This window comes from Dipodomys ordii, unplaced genomic scaffold, assembly GCF_000151885.1.
Source record: "Dipodomys ordii isolate 6190 unplaced genomic scaffold, Dord_2.0 Scaffold41, whole genome shotgun sequence".
Taxonomy (NCBI): domain Eukaryota; kingdom Metazoa; phylum Chordata; class Mammalia; order Rodentia; family Heteromyidae; genus Dipodomys; species Dipodomys ordii.
Window position 1 is genome coordinate 1298488 of NW_012267257.1, and position 18527 is coordinate 1317014.

Here is an 18527-nt window from a genome sequence, read left to right on the forward strand (position 1 = left end):
GCTAGTTTGGCCTCCATTGCACAAGTATTTTTCCCCAAAGCAACCATTGTACTTCAGTATGCTTTATTATATACTTAACACTTAACCGCATAGGGTATTAAAAAAGTAAATATTCAAAGTATGAAATTTAATAAAATTTTTACTCCTTTGTCAGGGACTTTCTTTTTCTTCTTTTTTTTTTCAGTAATGCTGGAGATCCAATCTTATACATGTTAAGCAAATGTTCTGCCACTGACTTCTAGCCCCAGTCTTTTCAAGAACTTTGTTACTAAAACATTTTTTGTGTTTTTTTTTTCTTTTGGTCACATTTGGCAATAAAGAATACAATATATAATAAAGATAGGTGCAATTGCCCTATCCATGGTAAGGGATCAACTGTTTATCCAACATTGCTTTTGCAAAGCAGATAATATCTTGTACAACTAATTATAAAAGTGATTTTTTTTAATCTCAAAGTCTTCATGGGAGGAGGGTATTAGGAAGCCCCTGGACTTCATAATCATACTTTAAAAATTGCTATTTGGGAAAATAAAAAGTTGTTTCCTTTTCCAACACAGAAATATATTAAAATCCCAGCCAATATCTCAAAATTCTGAGGCAATTTTACTCTTGGAGTCCCTGAATAAATAGGAAGATTTTGAAGACTATCTTCATAATTTATCAGGATATCTGACTAACCACTTATAAATAATTTTTCATATGGTTAATTCTTTCTATAATCTTATCTGGAATTAATTAACCTCTGATAATTTAGGTCAAAAGATTACTTTCATGTATTCATTTGTTTTTGTTGTGTTTTTTTTTGAGAATCATCTTTTGGGAGAAATAGAATTATTTTCTGAGCATCAAGTCTACATTTGTTAGTCTACATTTATCTTTGTTTCCAAAATTGATTCTCAAACTGTATTGTTAATGTCTAGTTAAAGTATTTAGCAAATATTCTACTTGTGGTAAACAGGGAATGGTTTTAAGTGGGTAAGTCTGAAAAATAAAAACCTCTATTTACCTTTTCCTTGATAATATATATTTATTTTTCTATTAGAAATATGATAAACACTTTACAACAAATATATTAATTGTAGAAAAGAGATTATATTACCTTAAATTTCAAATCATAATGCCTGCACATGCACTTCTGTCTTTTCAGTGTAATTCTTTTTACAAATGCTTTTGGATTTTTTTTCTTTTTTGTGTGATACTAGAATTTGAACTCAAGGTCTCTAACTTATTAGACAGGTGCTGTATCACTTGAGCCACACTTCCAGCCCTTTTTTGCTTTATCTTTCAGGTAGAATTTCAAGGTTTTGCCCAGGGCTGGCCTCAAACTGTGATCTTCCCCATCTCTACTTCCTGAAAAAGCTGATCTTACCACACCTGAGTCACCACACCTGCCTAGATTTTCTTGTGTAGTAAAATCCAACTAGCTTTTTTCTAGATTACCTAGGTAAATTTAACCATAACATAATAATAAATTGTTTTTAACAATTCTTACTATAAATTGTTGCCTTGCTAAATCTAGAATTCTTCTATTTTTTCCATAAACTTATTTATTAGCTTTTTTATGGCCATAGTTATTTTCTCAAGATAGTCTAAATGGAATTGTAGATCAAAGAATATGAACTCTGATCATACTACTGTTTGTGCCTACAATATATTTAGCCTATTTATATAATTGCATTTTAAAAAAAGTTTTACTGTCTCAGGACCAGCATTGTATAATGTTGCCATCTCTTTTCTCTGTGATTTTATTAGGATGCTTAAAGACACTCATTTTAAAGAATAGTAAGGGTCTAGGAATCTGGCTTAGTGGTATGCCTAGCATTCATGAAGCCTGGGTTTGATTCCTCAGTACGACATAAACAGAAAAGGCCAGAAGCAGTGCTGTGGCTCATGTGGTAGAGTGATGGTTTAAGCAAAAGAAGTTCAGGGACAGTGCCCAGGCCCTGAGTTCAAGCCCCAGGACTGGCAAAAAAAAAAAAAAAGAATGAATGAATTTCATTCCATTAGTGTTTATAATTTTCCTGTTTTTATTTTTCTTTCTTTAACCTCTGTTCTCTAGCATTTTCCACGTGCTGATTCTTAATATAATTATTGTGGGAGCTGGAGTGCTCATGGCCTGTTTCTACCCAAACATAGGAGGGATCATAAGGTACTGCCTATAAAGAATTGTGCTTTCTTGTATATTGGTTTTTATTTTTTAGGCCTTTCCTCTTGTTATCACTGTTGATTGACTTTTATAAAATATCTATACGTTTTTCAAACTGGTAATGTTCAGGTTTAGTTCTCTAGTTTCAAACCTCAGTTATCATAAAACAAAAAATGTCTTCTGGGGCTGGGAAGGTGGCTCAGTGGTAGAGCACTTGCGTTGCATGCATGAGGCCCTGGGTTCGATTCCTCAGCACCATATAAGCAAAAAAGAAAAAAACCAGAAGTGGTGCTGTGGCTCAAGTGGTAGAGCAGCGCTAGCCTTGAGCTGAAGAGCTGAGGGACAGTGCCCAGGCCCAGAGTTCAGGACCCATGACCGGACCCCCCCAAAAAAATGTCTTCTGCAAATGCAGTTCCCTGATATCAGTTGAGTTGTCTTTTTAATTCCATTTCTGTTTATTTCCAGTGGAGAACTGATTCCAGAAGCCTTGTTATCCTTAGCCTCAGATATACCTTGCACTCTCTTTTTTCTCATCATATGAAATATAGTTATTTTCAGTATATAGCTTCTTGGGAGAACCCACAAAGTCCTTTATATGCCAAAGCTATTTTAATTGTCAGAAAGTTAAGAGCTTAGGTCCAAGATGGAGGTTTTCTTAATGATAAAGTTGTAACCCTAGATTCTCATGGGAAACTCGATTCAGAATGGTCTGCTTGCTCTCCCTTAATATACATGGCAAAGTAGAGTTGCTTTATATATTAAAAAAAAATCTTACCCAAGAAAGTAAGAAGAAACAAGAAACAAGAATAGATTATTAGCTATGAATATAATGGACTTGTGAAATTCCTATAAACTTTTCCTTAAAACTGGAAAAGGAAGATATTTTTTGTTACTATCTTTGGTAATAATGCTGACTGCCACTTAGCCACTCATCTGTTTTCATTATTAAACAGATATGAACATTCTCACATAAACTCAGAATGTGTAATTAGTTTTTAAAGATCAAAGATAGAAGACCCATCTCCAAATGTTTCTGGGGGGAGCAGCTACCATCACCAAAACACAGAGAACTGTGGAGATTTGAAGGATGAATAAAAATTCTTTGTCAAGCAAATGCTACAAAGACAGGCAGCACATAATAATCTTGCATTAACAAATAAAATGAGTTTTAAGCCCAAATATAAGCAACAAATAAATAAAAATAATTTTGTTGCAATATGAAACTAAGTAATATTTAAATTTTACAATACTTTAATTATAAATTATAAAAAGCAAAATATAAGATGCATATTAACTTGAAAAGCTTTTATTTTGCAGATATTCAGGAGCAGCATGTGGCCTGGCCTTTGTATTCATATATCCTTCTCTCATCTATATAATTTCCCTCTACCAAGAAGAGCGTCTGACATGGCCTAAACTAATCTTTCACATGTTCATCATCATTTTGGGCTTGGCTAACCTGATCGTTCAGTTTTTTATGTGAAAATTAGTTTTCTCAAGATCTTTCATGGTATTTTGAACCTCAACAACAGTTCTACATAAACTCACTTGTAAATGCTATTGTTGCTGTAATTCTAAATGTTTTTCTAAGAAAATCTGAAAACAAGGGAACTGGTGCATTAATACATATTCTTTGTAGACTGGAAAAAGGGCAGTAAGAATGATCGTATTGGACTCTTGATCTTTCTCATATTCACTCATCTCTTCATTCTTATTTGTATTTTCTGGGAGAAATATAGGGGAAGTCCTACTGAATTTTGTTTTTTTTTATAAGTATGAAGTAGAGGGATATATTTTGGCTACAGCAGGGATTCTTAGGGTATAATGATAGCATATTGCCTAGAGCTTGTTTTCTATTTCTCTACATTCATTTTCATTTACTTACTAAACCATTTTTACAGTTTACTTAACTTCTACTGTTTGAGACAGTAAACCAAATACCTCATTCTTAAAAAAGAAGTTTCCATGGCATCAGTGCTAATAAAATGAATTTTTAGCTGACTATATTTGAAGAACAAAAGTTTAGAAGTTGTATCAGTATTAACCTCGTGATCAGAAAATGTTAACAAAATAATGTAGGAGAGTTTGTTACTGTCTGACTCTTCATTTCTAATGCAGTTCCAGTGATGTATGTTTTCTAAATCCAGACCCAAGTTCAGCATAGGAATGAGAATGATTGTCTCCAAAGTACAGGGAATGTCTTGGCTTTTTGGATGCCCAAAAATTTCATAGATTGTCATGACAGGCCCAATGGGCATAGGAGGGGCATTTAAGGACCTGCAAGAGAGAAAGAGAGTGTAGAAGGGGCAAGGAGGTTGAGGCTATGCCCAGTATATCCTCATTCTCTGGGGATAGAAGTGATTTTTATACCATAGGGATAGGTTCATTCTCTTCAGAGTATGACCTTCTGGAGACTCCCTGTGCTTACACCTGTAACTGGCTGGGTAGAGTTAAATGTCTCAAGGAAAACTTAGACCTGAAAGGAGGATTAGGAATCTGGACTCTTGCAACTAACACTCTTCATTTTTCTCCCAAGCTAAATCTAAATGTCTTCCCTATACTACAGCCTCTGTGTTCAGCCCAAGACTACTGACAACTAATTTTAGGCTAACATTTCTGTTGTTGTTTTTTTTTGAAATGTGTCATAATGATACAGATTCCAGAGCAGTATGTAGATGAACAAAAATGATGACATGGTGTATCTATTCAGTGTCCTTTTTTTCCACCGAAGTATTTTTAGAGTCAATCTCAAACACTGTGCCATTTCATTTCTACAAACCTTATGTTCATCTTTTGAACATAGTTGTGTTTATTATGGAGATGGTCTAAAAAGTTTTTGTTAGTCGAGACTTTTCTTAGGTTAAGTAGAAAATTGTGAATTAGATTTTTTTTTTTATCCAAGACTATCTGACACTTTCACTCATTGGCTGCTGCTCTGCCACCTGAGCTATGCTTCCAACCCCATGAATTACATTCTTGACCTCTTTGTCAACCTGTCTTAGGAGTATAAGGGACAGGTAGTGCAAGGTGCTCTTAAACCTCTGGAACTTATAAATGGCTTCTGTCTTGTTCAGTTAACTGACAGGATTCAAAACTGGGTACTTTTAAGAGCTGTTCTAGGCTTAATCCCTGTTTATATTCCTAGTTGCCTCCCCTGTCTTTTAAGAACTTTAAAAGTATGTTTCCATTGCCTCTTTTTAATAATGTATTTAAATGTATGTGTTAAGGTGATTTGATGTGATTTTGCCTATTTCATGAACAAAAGTGACAAGAACATTATTTTCTAAACATAAGAGTATGAATCATTGTTTTTGTCCTTTTGGAAGAGTTAATAATTTAGAACTTTTAAAATCCTATGTTAGACCTTCTAGCTGAATGGCTTTGTCTTCCTAAGTTTCTTTTCATGAGATTGACTCTTTAGCTTGTTATTGAACATGGTCAGAAAACTGAGTGTTTCTTAGTTCACATATTAAAATGACAAGAGCTCATTTAAATAACATGACAGTTTTGAGCTCTCCTTTTATCTCTAACCTAATTTAAATGCTTTCACTCTTTGTTCTGATGTGGTTAACCTTAGTTTGTTTAAATTTAGCTTATTTATCTCACCATAAAAGACAGTAAGGTTACACTGGACCCTGGTGGCTTACACTTGTAATCCTAGCTAGTCAGGAGGCTGAGATCTGAGGATCATGGTTCAAAGCCAGTCCAGGCAGAAAAGTCGCTAAGAGACTTTTATCTTCAGTTAACCACTCAAAAACTGGAAGGTGCGCTGTGGCCCAGACTAGTAGAACACTAGCCTTGAGCAAAAAGAGTTCAGGGACAGTTGCCCAGGAACTAAGTTCATGCCCCACAGCTAACCAAAAAAGGACATTATAGTTAAATTCTTTAAATGGATTTCAAAGGGTCTTTAGAAAACCTATGGATGGATATGTAGTATGCTAATACTAAACCCAAAAGGACAAAAAAATGTAAATAAGTTGGAAACCAGGTCACATCAAATCTTACACTATTTCATTGGAATAAGAACAATTTATCCATAAAAAGGGACTATATTAGGGAAATTTATGATAAATATATTTTGAAAATACTATGGAACCACTAACTGTAATTGTAGAGAAGTTTTCTATTTCTTCTTGGACTTTACCAAGAGAATTTTTATTTGTTGTTTATTTGTTGTTTTGTATTCATTTCCATAAATAATTGATGTTCAGTGATGTTCATTGCTTTGGAGGAGATAAAGATATGCATAAAGATATGTAACAGTTCATGCATATCCTAAAGGTACTTTTAATCTAGTAGAGAAACTACACAGTTAAAATGAAGCAAGACAGTTTTTGTGAAGAACTCTTAAAGGAGAAACAGATGAGTTCTTTCTGTTGGTACTTAAGGAACAGGTGGTAATAACTGCGTTATAAAGCCTCAAAGACATCTTCAGGTTCCTACTAATAGCTCTGCAAATTTTACTTTTGGTATGTTCATCAGCAAATAGATTCATGTATGTTATTAAGTGCTTGCATAAATTTCCTCTAAGACATGTTTGATGAAATGTGTTTAGCTTCTTTGTGCTCTAATTTTCTTTGCCCTTTTGTAGTTTAATCTTTTTTAATTAAATAAAAATTTAAATATAGCAAATGCCAAAATTTATTTGTATAGAGGTGATGTTTCATGGAGTTATTTATTCTCTCTTTGTATCTTTAACATATTGCAATATTTGTTTTTGTGAATCTTGGATAGCAAAGCACAATTGGGCAATAAAGGAAATAATTAGTAACACATTAGGTCTTACAAACAGAAAGATTCTATAAAACCTTCTCTCCAGAAACTTTAGTTTTAAATATTCAAGAATGTCAGATATTTGAGTTCATTGCTAACAGAAGAAAATATTGATGCTGCATATTTTCTTTACAAACATTGCTTTTTAGAATCTAGTTGTGGTTTTGTTTTTAACTCATTTTATCCCTATTCAAATGTTCAAAACCAAATGCAAACGTAGTTGACACATAGGTAGTGGAATGTTAACAAACATTTGTTGATCCAAAGTGAAGTATAGCCTCCACATGTGCATAAACCCAACCCAGTTATATAGTTATAGTTGTATGCTGCTGACTTCACTTCAGAAACTATAAACACATATTGCAAAACAGCACTGATGGGAACCTCATAATCTAAACAATATTTTCTGGAATGCAATTTATCTTTTTATAAGAAGAAATTAAATTAGAATTATTTTTGAAAATATCTCTGGGATTTTGTGTAATAGAATTTGGCTGGGAGATTCTGTTGCCCTCAGAACTGGCCTCAGATCAGGAAAAAGCTGGGTTCCTTCTTATATAGGGTCAGATTTCTCAGGTAACTGTGTCTGTGCTCACATGAGGCCATAAGGAGCAATCTTTAGTGTTCTGATCTTCTAAACTTTCATATTGTTAGCTAACACCTAAAAAGACCATTTCTATAGGAAAGCAAACTGTTGTGGTCTCTCCCTTTAAAAAGATTTAAATCAATTGACACTTCTGGCAAAAATCTCTGGAAAAGTCATAATTTTCCAGAGCCATTTAAGCTAATAAAGAGCTCTGGCCTCTTTTTACTCTTTTTTTTTTCTTCTAGTATCATTTTTCTTGATTTCCCAACTCTTCTGAAAAGGTTAATTAAGGCCATGTTTTTGTTTGTTTGTTTGCTTGCTTGTTTTTTGTCGGTCATAGGGCTTGAACTCTGGGCCTGGATGCTCTCCCTCAGCTCTTCAGCTCAAGGCAATCTATCACTTAAGCCACAGCACCACTTCCGGTTTTCTGGTATTAACTGGAGATAGTCTCACAGACTTTCCTTCCCTGGGCTGGCTTTGAACCATGATTCTCAGATCTCAGCCTCCTTTGTAGCTAGGATTACAGGTATGAGCCACCACACCTGGCTAAGGCCATGTCTTTTTGAAAACTGAAAATTTGCATCCCCTTTATCTCAGACTGCTTACCTAGCCATCTATATGTTTGAATGGTAAGAAAAATATGAAGCCTAGAGAAACTAGTCTAGTCATAGCTCTGTTCTAGACTATCTGAATAAACTGCATCTATAATACATCAGATTTCTTCTACAAAAACAAATGGTTGTGCCAGGCTTACACCTCTAATCCTAGCTAAGGATCTGAGGTCTGAGGATCACAGTTCAAAGCCAGCCTGCACAGGAAAGTCTGTGAGACTCTTATCTCCAGTTAACCACCAGAAAACCGGAGAGGCCATGTGACTCAGCTAGTCTTGAGCTGAAGAGTTAAGGGACAACGTCCAGGCCTACAGTTCAAGCCCCATGACCAACAACAACAAAAGTGATTGTAATAATGCAAATAATACTTCTTTTAATCCAACCATGACCATTTAGTCCTAATTTTCTTGGGGGAATAATGATTCGTGTATGTATACTAATAGAATGAGGATGACCCTATTGCTCTCTTCCTATTTCATTCATCCCAAAGAATCACATGAGCCAGCATCTCCAGGGGAATAGACCAATAGGAGAAATGGATATAGTGTTGAGGTAAGTGGTATGATTTTTAAGGAACTGTGTGATTGAGGAGGTTGGCAAATCAACAATATGTAGGATACATTATAGGCTGGAGGCAAGAGCTGGTGCTATACCCAACTATGAAAGCAGAAGGAGGACCAAAGTCATCTTAAGAACTTCAACTAAATTGACTTATGGAAGGTTTAATCTTAAACTTTCATAACTATGATCAGATTTATTTGGCCAAATATCTGGTACTATAACCCAACTAAGTTGACATAAATCATAACACTTCAGCTTACAAACCATAACCTCAGGTTGGAAATTATTTCCCCTTTTCTCAGTTACCCGGGAACTTCCTAAAGTTTGCACATCTCCAAGCAGAATGTTGGACATGCCATGATAGGGAGACAGGATTTCATATGGTGACAGAATCAGTACGCAGCATCTCAGAAGTTCTAACGGGTAAAACACAATCAGGACAGCTTTCATGGGTAGCTGGCTTTTGAGTGAGAAAAGAGGTGCATGGTTGGATTTTCTGATCGGATCATTGCTTAAGCACAATAGGAAATAATTGCTTTCACAAAGCTGCCCATCAGGCCCAGCACCTCCTAGGCCTTAGACCAAAGTGCAATATTTGGTCAGGTTTCAATGGCGCAACTATCTCTTGGAGTACTCAAAGCCTCTTGGTCCTCCACCAGGATCTCACCACCTCCCACTTGAAGATTTCCCCCAATACAGCAAGACAGGTTGCAAAAACACACTTGTCCTTTAAGAAAAGAAATTTGGGCTAAGAACATGCCATAAGTGGTCAAACTTGACTGGCCAGCAGTAGGCCCTGGTTCAATCCCTAGCACAGAAGGGAAAAAAAGAAAAACTAGAAAATTCAAGAGACATTAAAGAAAACCCATAACTGCACTATTTGATAAATATTTTAGCATTTAGAAGGAAAAGGATTTAGGGGCTGGGGGTTTAGCCCAGCGGAAGGGCACCCACCCAGCACGCACAAGGCCCTGGGTTCGGTCCTCAGCCCTGGAAAAAAAAAAGAAGGAAAAGGATTTAGCATTTAGACACCAGTAGCTACTTAGGAGACTCAGATATGGAGTACAGAGGTTCAAAACCAGCCTGTACAGAAGGCATCATCCACAAGACATCATCTTCAAAATAACTGGCAAAGAACAAGGTTAGAAGTGTCATTCAAGTTGTAGGGTGCCTTCGGAGCAAGCCAGTGAACAAGTCATAAATCCTTATGTATATATTTTTACTATATCTATTCACATAAAAGTTTACAGGAAGTAGAATTGATAAGTTAGGGATTATAAATTTAATGCTTTATAAATATAGCCAAATTACATTCTTTAAAAAGTATCCTAATTTGTACTCACACTGTCACTATAAAAAGGTCCCTATCCCAGAACTCTGTTTGCTGATCTGATTGGATTAAATGGTGTTCTGTTTCAGTTGGCACTTCTCTGATTACAAGAAAGATTGTTTTTATTGTTCACATACGCTAGTAGTTTGTTGTATAAAAGCCAAGTCTAAGTCGTCTACAGCCCTACTCCTCTAAATTCTGATATGAAATCTTGCTGAAGGTATAGTTTGTTGTTTTTCTAAATCTTTTGAAATTATTCTCATAAAAAATAAAATAAGATCTTGGAAGGTGGCTCAGTGGTAGAGTGCTTACCTTGCATGCCCTGGGTTCAATTCCTCAGCACCACATAAGCAGAAAAAGCCGGAAGTGGTGCTGTGGCTCAAGTGGTAAGAGTGCTAGCCTTGAGCTGAAGAGCTGAGGGACAGCGCACAGGCCCAGAGTTCAGGCCCCATGACCAAAAAATAAATAAAATTATTCACTTGGTTTAAAAATCATTCTCTTTATTTCTGATGACTTTTTGCCTCCTTGCTAGAGCATGGATAACGTTCCATGGTAATCAGATTTAGCCTTTTGCAGAAATTGTTTTAATTCATCAGGTTAGTTCAAGAGAATTCTCTGAAAATAAAGCAAAGATTGGTAAGATTTTTCCCTGACTTTGCTTCATTTCTGTAGTGTTCTGAGTGCAGTTATACCACATACTCCATAACCCCCAACTGCTCAGAGATTGTCTCCTGTGAGTGACTCATCTCTCCCACACTATTTTGATTATTATATCCCCAGCACCTACCTATTGGCAGAAAGGTAACATTGGAAAAGAAACTTTTATTATATAAAAATATTAAACTTGGAGCTGAGGATGTAGCAAAGTGCTTGGTTAGCATGTATAAGGCCCAGGTTTGATCTATAGCAACACACACACAAACACACACACACACACACACACACTTATAGGTCCAAAACATCAGAAACTATAAGAAAAGATTCACCCTAGGAAAATACTGTGTATGAATGATACAGAATGTTAATACAGAAAATAAGGAGTGATCCAAGATATTCCAGTGCAAAACTTGGAGAAGAACATAAACAATTCACACAAAAGTACAATGACTAACAGCTATACAATAACAAAGGAAAACAATTTTCTAACATGTTATTAACAAAAGACAATTACAGTACTCCTTGCTGGCGAGGATACAGCAAGCTGGGGATACACTCCTTTCTTGGTTCTAGAGCTTGAAAACCAAGTTTTTAAAATTGAATGCTAAGCATTCACCCAACTTTTTTCTTTGCATTTTAGCTGGTTTAGACCCTATTGTCCCTAGTACATAATAGAAGTCTTCCATAGGAAAAGAATACTAAAAAGTGAAAATGTCAAGATTAATGTGAAAGTATTACTCTATTACAAGTAAGTAGAAACCAAATATTGAACATTTATTCTACATGTTCATCAATACTATCTCAGTCATTCATGCTTTCAATTAAATTATCAGTGGTTATAAATAATGATAAAATTGCTTGCGTTCTTGGATACTGCTTTTATTGTATGTTTCCCAGAAGTACAAAAAGAATAATGAAGCATCAATTGTGTCATGTGTAAATACATAATGTAAGCAAAAATTTGCTGTTTCAAAGTCTGTTTCCTCTTTCTAAAGAAGACTCTGTGACAGACAGGGTCTTCCTATGTTGCCCAAACTGGCTGCCAACTCCTAAGCTCAGGAGATGCTCCTGCCTCAACTTTCTGAGCAGCTGGAACTATACAGGCTCAAGTTGCCCTGTTCCATTCTGAGATTTGGCTAGAGATTTTATCATTAGCAGAGAAAATCCACAAACCATGTCAGCTTTCGTAATTGTTTTGTTTTTTGCTTGCTAATCACAAACTACAATGTGAGCCTCAGTTAAAAAAAAAAAAAGTGTGCCCCGTCACAAAAAGCTCAGCCTGGCTTCAGTGTCTCTTGTTACTTTCCCTTCGTGGAGGACAGATGGTTTTTGTTGAATCCAGACCATAATTAGCATCTGGTAAGACAATGGGCCATATTCTCTTCTCCTGTCCACATAGAGCTACATTGACAACAGCAAGAACTGCTCAGAGATAGAAGCAGATTTTGACTCAACCAGTGCTAAATTCAACCTAATCTTAAGAAGTAAATTGCTGAGTTTATGTCTAATGAAGAGCAGTTAAAAGTGTCCTTTGAAATTTTCTGAAATTTTCCTTTGTAATTTCCAGCCAACATATGAAATAATTCCAGATTCAAATGAGCTTCAGAGGCCTTTCTGACTGTAAGAAAGAATTGAAATGACTGTCCAGAGTGCATCCAGGATTTGGTGTTATCAGTGGGAAATGTATTGCTAGCCTCCCTTTGGGATTGGTGTGCTCTGTTTTCAGATGACTTTTCGAATGTCCTCTTTCTTCAAAGTAATCCTGAAAGATGAGTCAAATGCTCCATACCCGCTTCCCTCATGGGGAAGCTGGGCAAGTAAATTTCCTATAATCCCAACACGGAACTATTTCATTCTCAGGTGGTTATAGAAAATGAGTAAAAATGGAAATAAAACTTCCTCTATCTCAGGTTATCTTTGTTTAAACATGAAATCCTTTCCTTTTCATCAGTCCCTAGGAATTTTTTTTTTGACACATGCAAGTTTGGAAACCTAATTGGCAGCAGTCACTGAGTTCAGAGGAGCATCCTCTGATGCTGGTCTTATAGACAGGGCTTAGGGATTCTTTGGGGAATATTTTTGACACCCAGGCATTCCAGTATTTTTTTTCTTAGTGAGCTATTTAAAATTCTTGAGTGGTATGCTATGCTTTTCTTTCCATAGAAAGAGATTAAAAATAATCTTAAAGTTGTCTTTATGTCTTGATTTATTTTTACATTGCTGAAGATTGAACCCAGAACCTTGTGCATGCTACACAAGAGTTTTATCAGTGAACTCCACCCTCAGCCAAATCTTAAGAGCTTTTTAGTCCAACTTGTAGTTTTTACAAATGAAAAGCTGAATTCAAATAAATTATGACATGCATAGAGATATTTCTGTGCTGTATAATATGAAGTTCACCAGTGTTGTTTTATTTTCTGGAGGTACTGATAGTTGAACTCAGGGCTTCACACTAGCTAGGAAGGTGCTCTGTCACTTGAGCCACCCTACCAGAAGTTTTTAAAAATATGTATCTATTGTAAAAGTGGCAAATAGGGGGGTTACAGTTACTTAAATAAGGTAGTGAATACATTTCTTTTTAAACACTGTTACCTCCTTTCTCATTTTCTCCTGTTTACCCTTCCATATTCCCCTCCCCCTGTAAGTTGTATAGTTCATTTCCAACATAGTGTCTAGTGATTATCATTGTGTTGCATTAGTTCATCCTTTGTCCTGCTGTTTATGTGATTCCCTTTCCCTTCCATGTATCAGATAAGCTTATATACAAGACAAAGAGTACAGAAGGCTAAATCAGAAAAAAATTAGAAATAACTGCATACGTGACATAATAAGAAGCTCTTGTTTCCAGTTCTTAGAGTTCATTTTGATATGCTTCATTATATATGGTCCTATACATTTAGCAGTTGAGCTATTGTGATCACCTGTTAAGAATATCCTAAACAATTCTACTTATTACAAATGAGGGAAAACATGCAACCTACTTTTCTTGGGACCAGGCTTACTTTGCTCAGTATGATTTTTTTCCCAGTCTTTCCATTTCCTCACAAATTGGGCAGTATCATTCTTTCTGATGAAAGCATAGAATTCCATTGTGTATTAAAACCACATCTTCTTGATCCATTCATCTATTGAGGGGCATCTGGGTTGGTTCCATAACAGATGTGGTAAATAATGCTGCAATGAACATGGTTGTACTGGTAGGTTTAGTATGGTCTTGTTTGTGGTCATTTGGGTAAATGCCCAGGAATAGAATTGCTGGATCATAGGGGAGCTCTATGTGGAGTCTTTTGAGGAATCTCCATAGTGCTTTCCAAAGTGGATGAACAAGTTTACACTCCCACCAACAGTGTAGTAGCATTCCCTTTTGGCCACATCCTTGCCAGCATCTGTTGTTACTAGATTTCTTGATTATAGCCATTCTAACTGGGGTAAGGCAAGTCTCATTGTTGTTTTAATTTGCATTTCTTCTATGGCCAGAGATGTTGAGCATTTCTTCATGTATCTATTGGCCATTTTTATTTCCTCTCCAGAGAAGTTTCTCTTTAAGTCTTTAGCCCATTTGTTAATGGGGTGGTTATTTCTTTGAGGATTTGTTTTTGGGGGAATAAATTTTTGAGCTCTAAGTATATTTTAGATATAAGACCCTTGTCTGTTGTATGGCTAGTGAAGATCTTCTCCCAATCCATGGGCTTTCTATTGATCTTGATAGCTATGTCCTTTGCCATGCTGAAGCTCTGCAGTTTCACGCAATCCCGTTTGTCCAACCTTTCTTTGATTTCTTGTGTTTCTGGGTTATTAAAAAAGTTTCCATCTGTGCCAAAGAGCCCTAGTGTTTCCCCTATTCCTTCCTGTAATATTTTTAGGGTATCTGCTTTTACCTCAAGGTCTTTGATCCATTTGGAATTGATTCTCCACCAGCAGTTTTTATGTTAGTCATTTTTCAGAGAGGTTTCACTCTCTGCCTGAGCCAGCTTGAACTGTAATCCTCCTATCTGTGCTTCCTTTGGCCACTGGGTTGACAAGCATATGCCATTGTACCTGACCTGTATTACCCTATTTGTTTGTTTGGTTGTTTTTGATTGTTGTTGTGTTTTTTTGTTTTGGGGGTTTTTTTTTGGTGCTTGGCCTTGAACTCAGAGCCTAGGTGCTATCCCTGAGATTCTTTTTCTCAAGACTAGCACTCTACTACTGAGCAGTTTATTAGAGATAATAGTCTCACAGACTTCCTGTCTGGGGTAACTTCAAACAATGATCCCCAGATCTTAGCCTCCTGAGTAGCTAGGATTACAGGCATGAGCCACCAATGCCCACCAACTCTATTATTTTAAAAAAAAACTGTCTTAACATTCTATAAGGATGAATCTTAATTTATTTGTTTTTGAGGAATATTTTATCTCCAGTTTTCCACAACTCCAAACATTTCTTCGATAAATCACTTTGTACATGGATTTAGTCCAGTTTGAGTATTTCAGGATAGACATAAGCAGTGAGGTTAAAATTTCAGTGGAAATTATCTTCCTATGATATTATAACTGAGATCTGGGACTAGGAATATGGGTCAGTGGAAGAATGTGGGCTTAGCATATATAAATCTTCAGTGAACTCAGCATGTGAACTCACTGGGTTCTATGCCCAGCACCAAGACAGAAAAATAAGGTATTTCACATTATCTATCTGTAATTTACTATTGTGTATTATATGAGCTAGGAGTCAAACTTTTTCTCAATATGAAAGGAGGAGAACATTGGGTATGAGCAGAAGAGCTTCAAGTTCCAGAGTTTTGAGTAGATTTTTTTTCATACTGCTATGGTTTGGATGTGGTTTGTCCCCATCCAAACCTATGTTGAAATTTAATTGTCCTTGTGGTGACAGCAGAGGAAAATAGTGCTAATTATGTTATTAAGAGAGATTGAGCAATAGCTTTGGTAAAGTAGCAGGATACAAAATCAACCCACAAAAATCAGTAGCCTGTATATCAGCAATGTATAAGCAGAGAGGGAAATCAGAAAAATTCCATTTGCAATAGCCTCAAAAAAAATAGGAATAAACCTAACCAAAGAAGCAAAAGACCTCTTCCATGAGAACTGTTAAAATCTAAAGAAAGAAATCAAAGATGACATCAGAAACCGCAAAGAACTCCCAAGTTCACGGATGGGTAGAATATCATGAAAATGGCCATACTGCCAAAGGTGAGCTACAAATTTAATGAAATTTCCATCAAAATCCCAATGACCTTCTTCACTGAGATAGAGAAAATAATCCAAAAATTTATATGGAACAACAAAAGACTACAAATAGCTGAAGTAATTCTGGGGAAACAACAATAACAATGCTGCTAGTGTGGCCATCCCAGACCTCAAGCTCTACTACAGAGCTATAATCACAAAAGCAATTTGTATGGGTACAAAACAGGCTGAAAAAATGAGGAAATGGGTAACAACTTGATAAGAAATGTACTTATTACCTTACTTATGTAACTATAACCCCTCTGTGCATCATCTTGACAATAAAAAAAATGTTTTTCAAAAAAAATAGGCCCTTCCACCTCACCCCAGTTAGAATGGCTATAATCAAGAAATCTAATAACAACAGATGCTGGAGGGGATGTGGCCAAAAGGGAACCCTATTGCACTGTTGGTGGGAGTGTAAACTTGTTCAACCACTCTGGAAAGCAGTATGGAGGTTCCTCAAAAGACTCCACATAGAGCTCCCCTATGACCCAGCAATCCTGCTTCTGCATTTACCCAAATGAACACATGCGAGGCCACACTAAAGCTACCAGCACAACTATGTTTATCGCAGCATTATTCACCATAGCTAAGATATGGAACCAACCCAGATGCCCCTCAATAGATGAATGGATCAAGTAATTTGATATGAATTCTACGCTTCCATCAGAAAGAATCACTCTGCCCCATTTGTTAGGAAATGGAAAGACTTAGAAAAAAAAACATATTAAGTGAAGTAAGCCAGTCCCAAAGAAATTTAGATCCCATGGTTTTCCCTCATTTGCAATAATTATTATACATATAGGATAATGTTATCAGATGAGCATAGAGTAGACTAGTGGATCAAAAATTTGGATATAGATACACAATGGAATTTTACTTATCCATTAGAAAAGAATAAGATTGTGTCATTTACAGGGAAATGGATAGACCTAGAACAAATCATGTTTAGTGAGGTAAGCCCAGTTCCAAGAGACAAACAGTACATGTATCCTTTCATATGTGGAAGCTACATGATATTTGCACACAACCAGATTAAAGGAGGATACCAAACCAAAGACATAACTCTCCTGAACATGTAAAATACTATTTATTGAAATGAATTCCAGGAAACGAAACATGGGTTATTTATGTTGTTGTTGTTGTCTGCGTGGATTGTTTAGTTTTTTTTTTCTTTTTCTGCTTAAAGGGGGCAAAAAAGGGATGCAGAAAGGGAGGGAGGAAGCATGAACAAATGTAATCATGGTATTCAGTGTACACCATGTGGGAAATGAACTATGAAACTATGCAACTATGTGGGCAGGGACAGGAGAGGAAAACTGGGGAAAGTGAAGGAAGGGGTGACATTTTCCAAAAGAGAAATACACACATTACCTGCATTGTGAAACAGTAACCCTCTGTATCATACTCTAATAATATCAATAAGATTATAGTTTTAAAAATAATAACAATACCCAAAAAATAATAATAAAATTATATTTCTTTAAAAAAAACACAGGGAATAAGGCATGGTAGCACAGACAAGCCAGCTACTTGAGAGGTGGGGACAACAGGAGCACAGTTCAAAGAACAGTTCTTGGAAAGTCAATCTGAAAAACAAAAAGTAGTTCAAGTGGTTCAAGGGATCCAATCCCCAGTACTGAAATGTGTGTGTGTGTGTACCCTTCTTTTGACAAAAAAGTAACTTTGAGATGTTAATTGATTCTGCTTTTGCATATGTCAGTTTTACAAAGGGGCAATATCGTATTATTTCATACATGAATATGATGTACCCAAATCAAATTCACTCCAAATTCACTCCCTCAGCACCTAGTCCAGCTGATCCCAGGCAAAAATGAAAACTCCATTTCAAAACTAGCCAGAGAGTGGGCCTGGGAAGGTGGCTCAGTGGTAGAGTGCTTGCCTTGCATGCATGAGGCCTTGGGTTCAACTCCTCAGCACCTCATAAGCAGAAAAGCTGGAAGTGGCACTGTGGCTCAAGTGGTAGAGTGCTAGCCTTGAGCTGAAGAGCTGAGGGATAGCACCTAGGCCCAGTGTTCAGGCCCCAACAAAACAGCAACAAAAAAAAAACCTAGCCAGAGTGAAAAAGAACTGGGGCATGTCTCAAGTAGCAGATTCAGCAAATACAAATCGATGAGTTCAAACCCAAATACTCCCCTTCTCTAAATTCACCCACTCTGAAATGCCTCCTCCTTCTCTTAAAACAATTTCAATAGATTTCATTGTTCTATTTTTATACATGCATATCAAGTAAGAAGGCATCGTTTCATTAATATTCTGATTTAGCAAAAGCCACTTTTCAGTGTCCCTCTTTTTTGACAGAGGTCATAAAAAATCAAACTTGGGAGCTACTAATCATATGCCCACATGGAGCACCCTCTGTGGCACAGGGAATTATACAAGCTGTACATTGTAAAGCCAGGGCATGACCAGCCTCTGGCAACATCCTCCAACCTGACTTCTGTGAGGCCATAACAGAAACATAAGACTTCTCATGGAACATTCTCCTAGGACCAGCTGGCTAATCCTTGTCCTGGTATCCAGTGCCTGTTCCGGCTCTTCACCTGTCCAGTAGGATTCCTCCATAAAATTCCTAAGCTTGTGCCAAGCAGTTAAAATACTTTCTTGTGGGCCC

At 36.4% G+C, this 18527-nt stretch overlaps 1 protein-coding gene and 1 long non-coding RNA gene across 7 annotated transcripts in view; both read left to right on the forward strand.

The window, feature by feature from the left end:
* The window catches only part of Slc38a9 (solute carrier family 38, member 9), a 63567-nt gene extending 58163 nt beyond the window's left edge, over positions 1-5404 (forward strand). For 5 of the 6 annotated variants that reach the window (XM_013018647.1, XM_013018645.1, XM_013018646.1 and 2 more), the window contains exons 14-15: positions 2060-2149; positions 3464-5404. In XM_013018647.1, the coding sequence (XP_012874101.1) occupies positions 2060-2149; positions 3464-3629 (256 nt within the window). In that variant the 3' untranslated portion in view covers positions 3630-5404. Of the gene's footprint in view, positions 1-2059; positions 2150-3463 lie in introns of those variants that run through there. The other variant, XM_013018650.1, reaches the window with a different exon arrangement.
* Positions 5405-8481: 3077 nt separating this feature from the next.
* LOC105987337 lies at positions 8482-12337 on the forward strand. Its single transcript, XR_001175155.1, has 4 exons — positions 8482-8668; positions 11305-11412; positions 12064-12148; positions 12232-12337. It is a non-coding gene; the product is annotated as an uncharacterized LOC105987337 (long non-coding RNA).
* The last annotated feature ends 6190 nt before the right edge of the window (positions 12338-18527 follow it).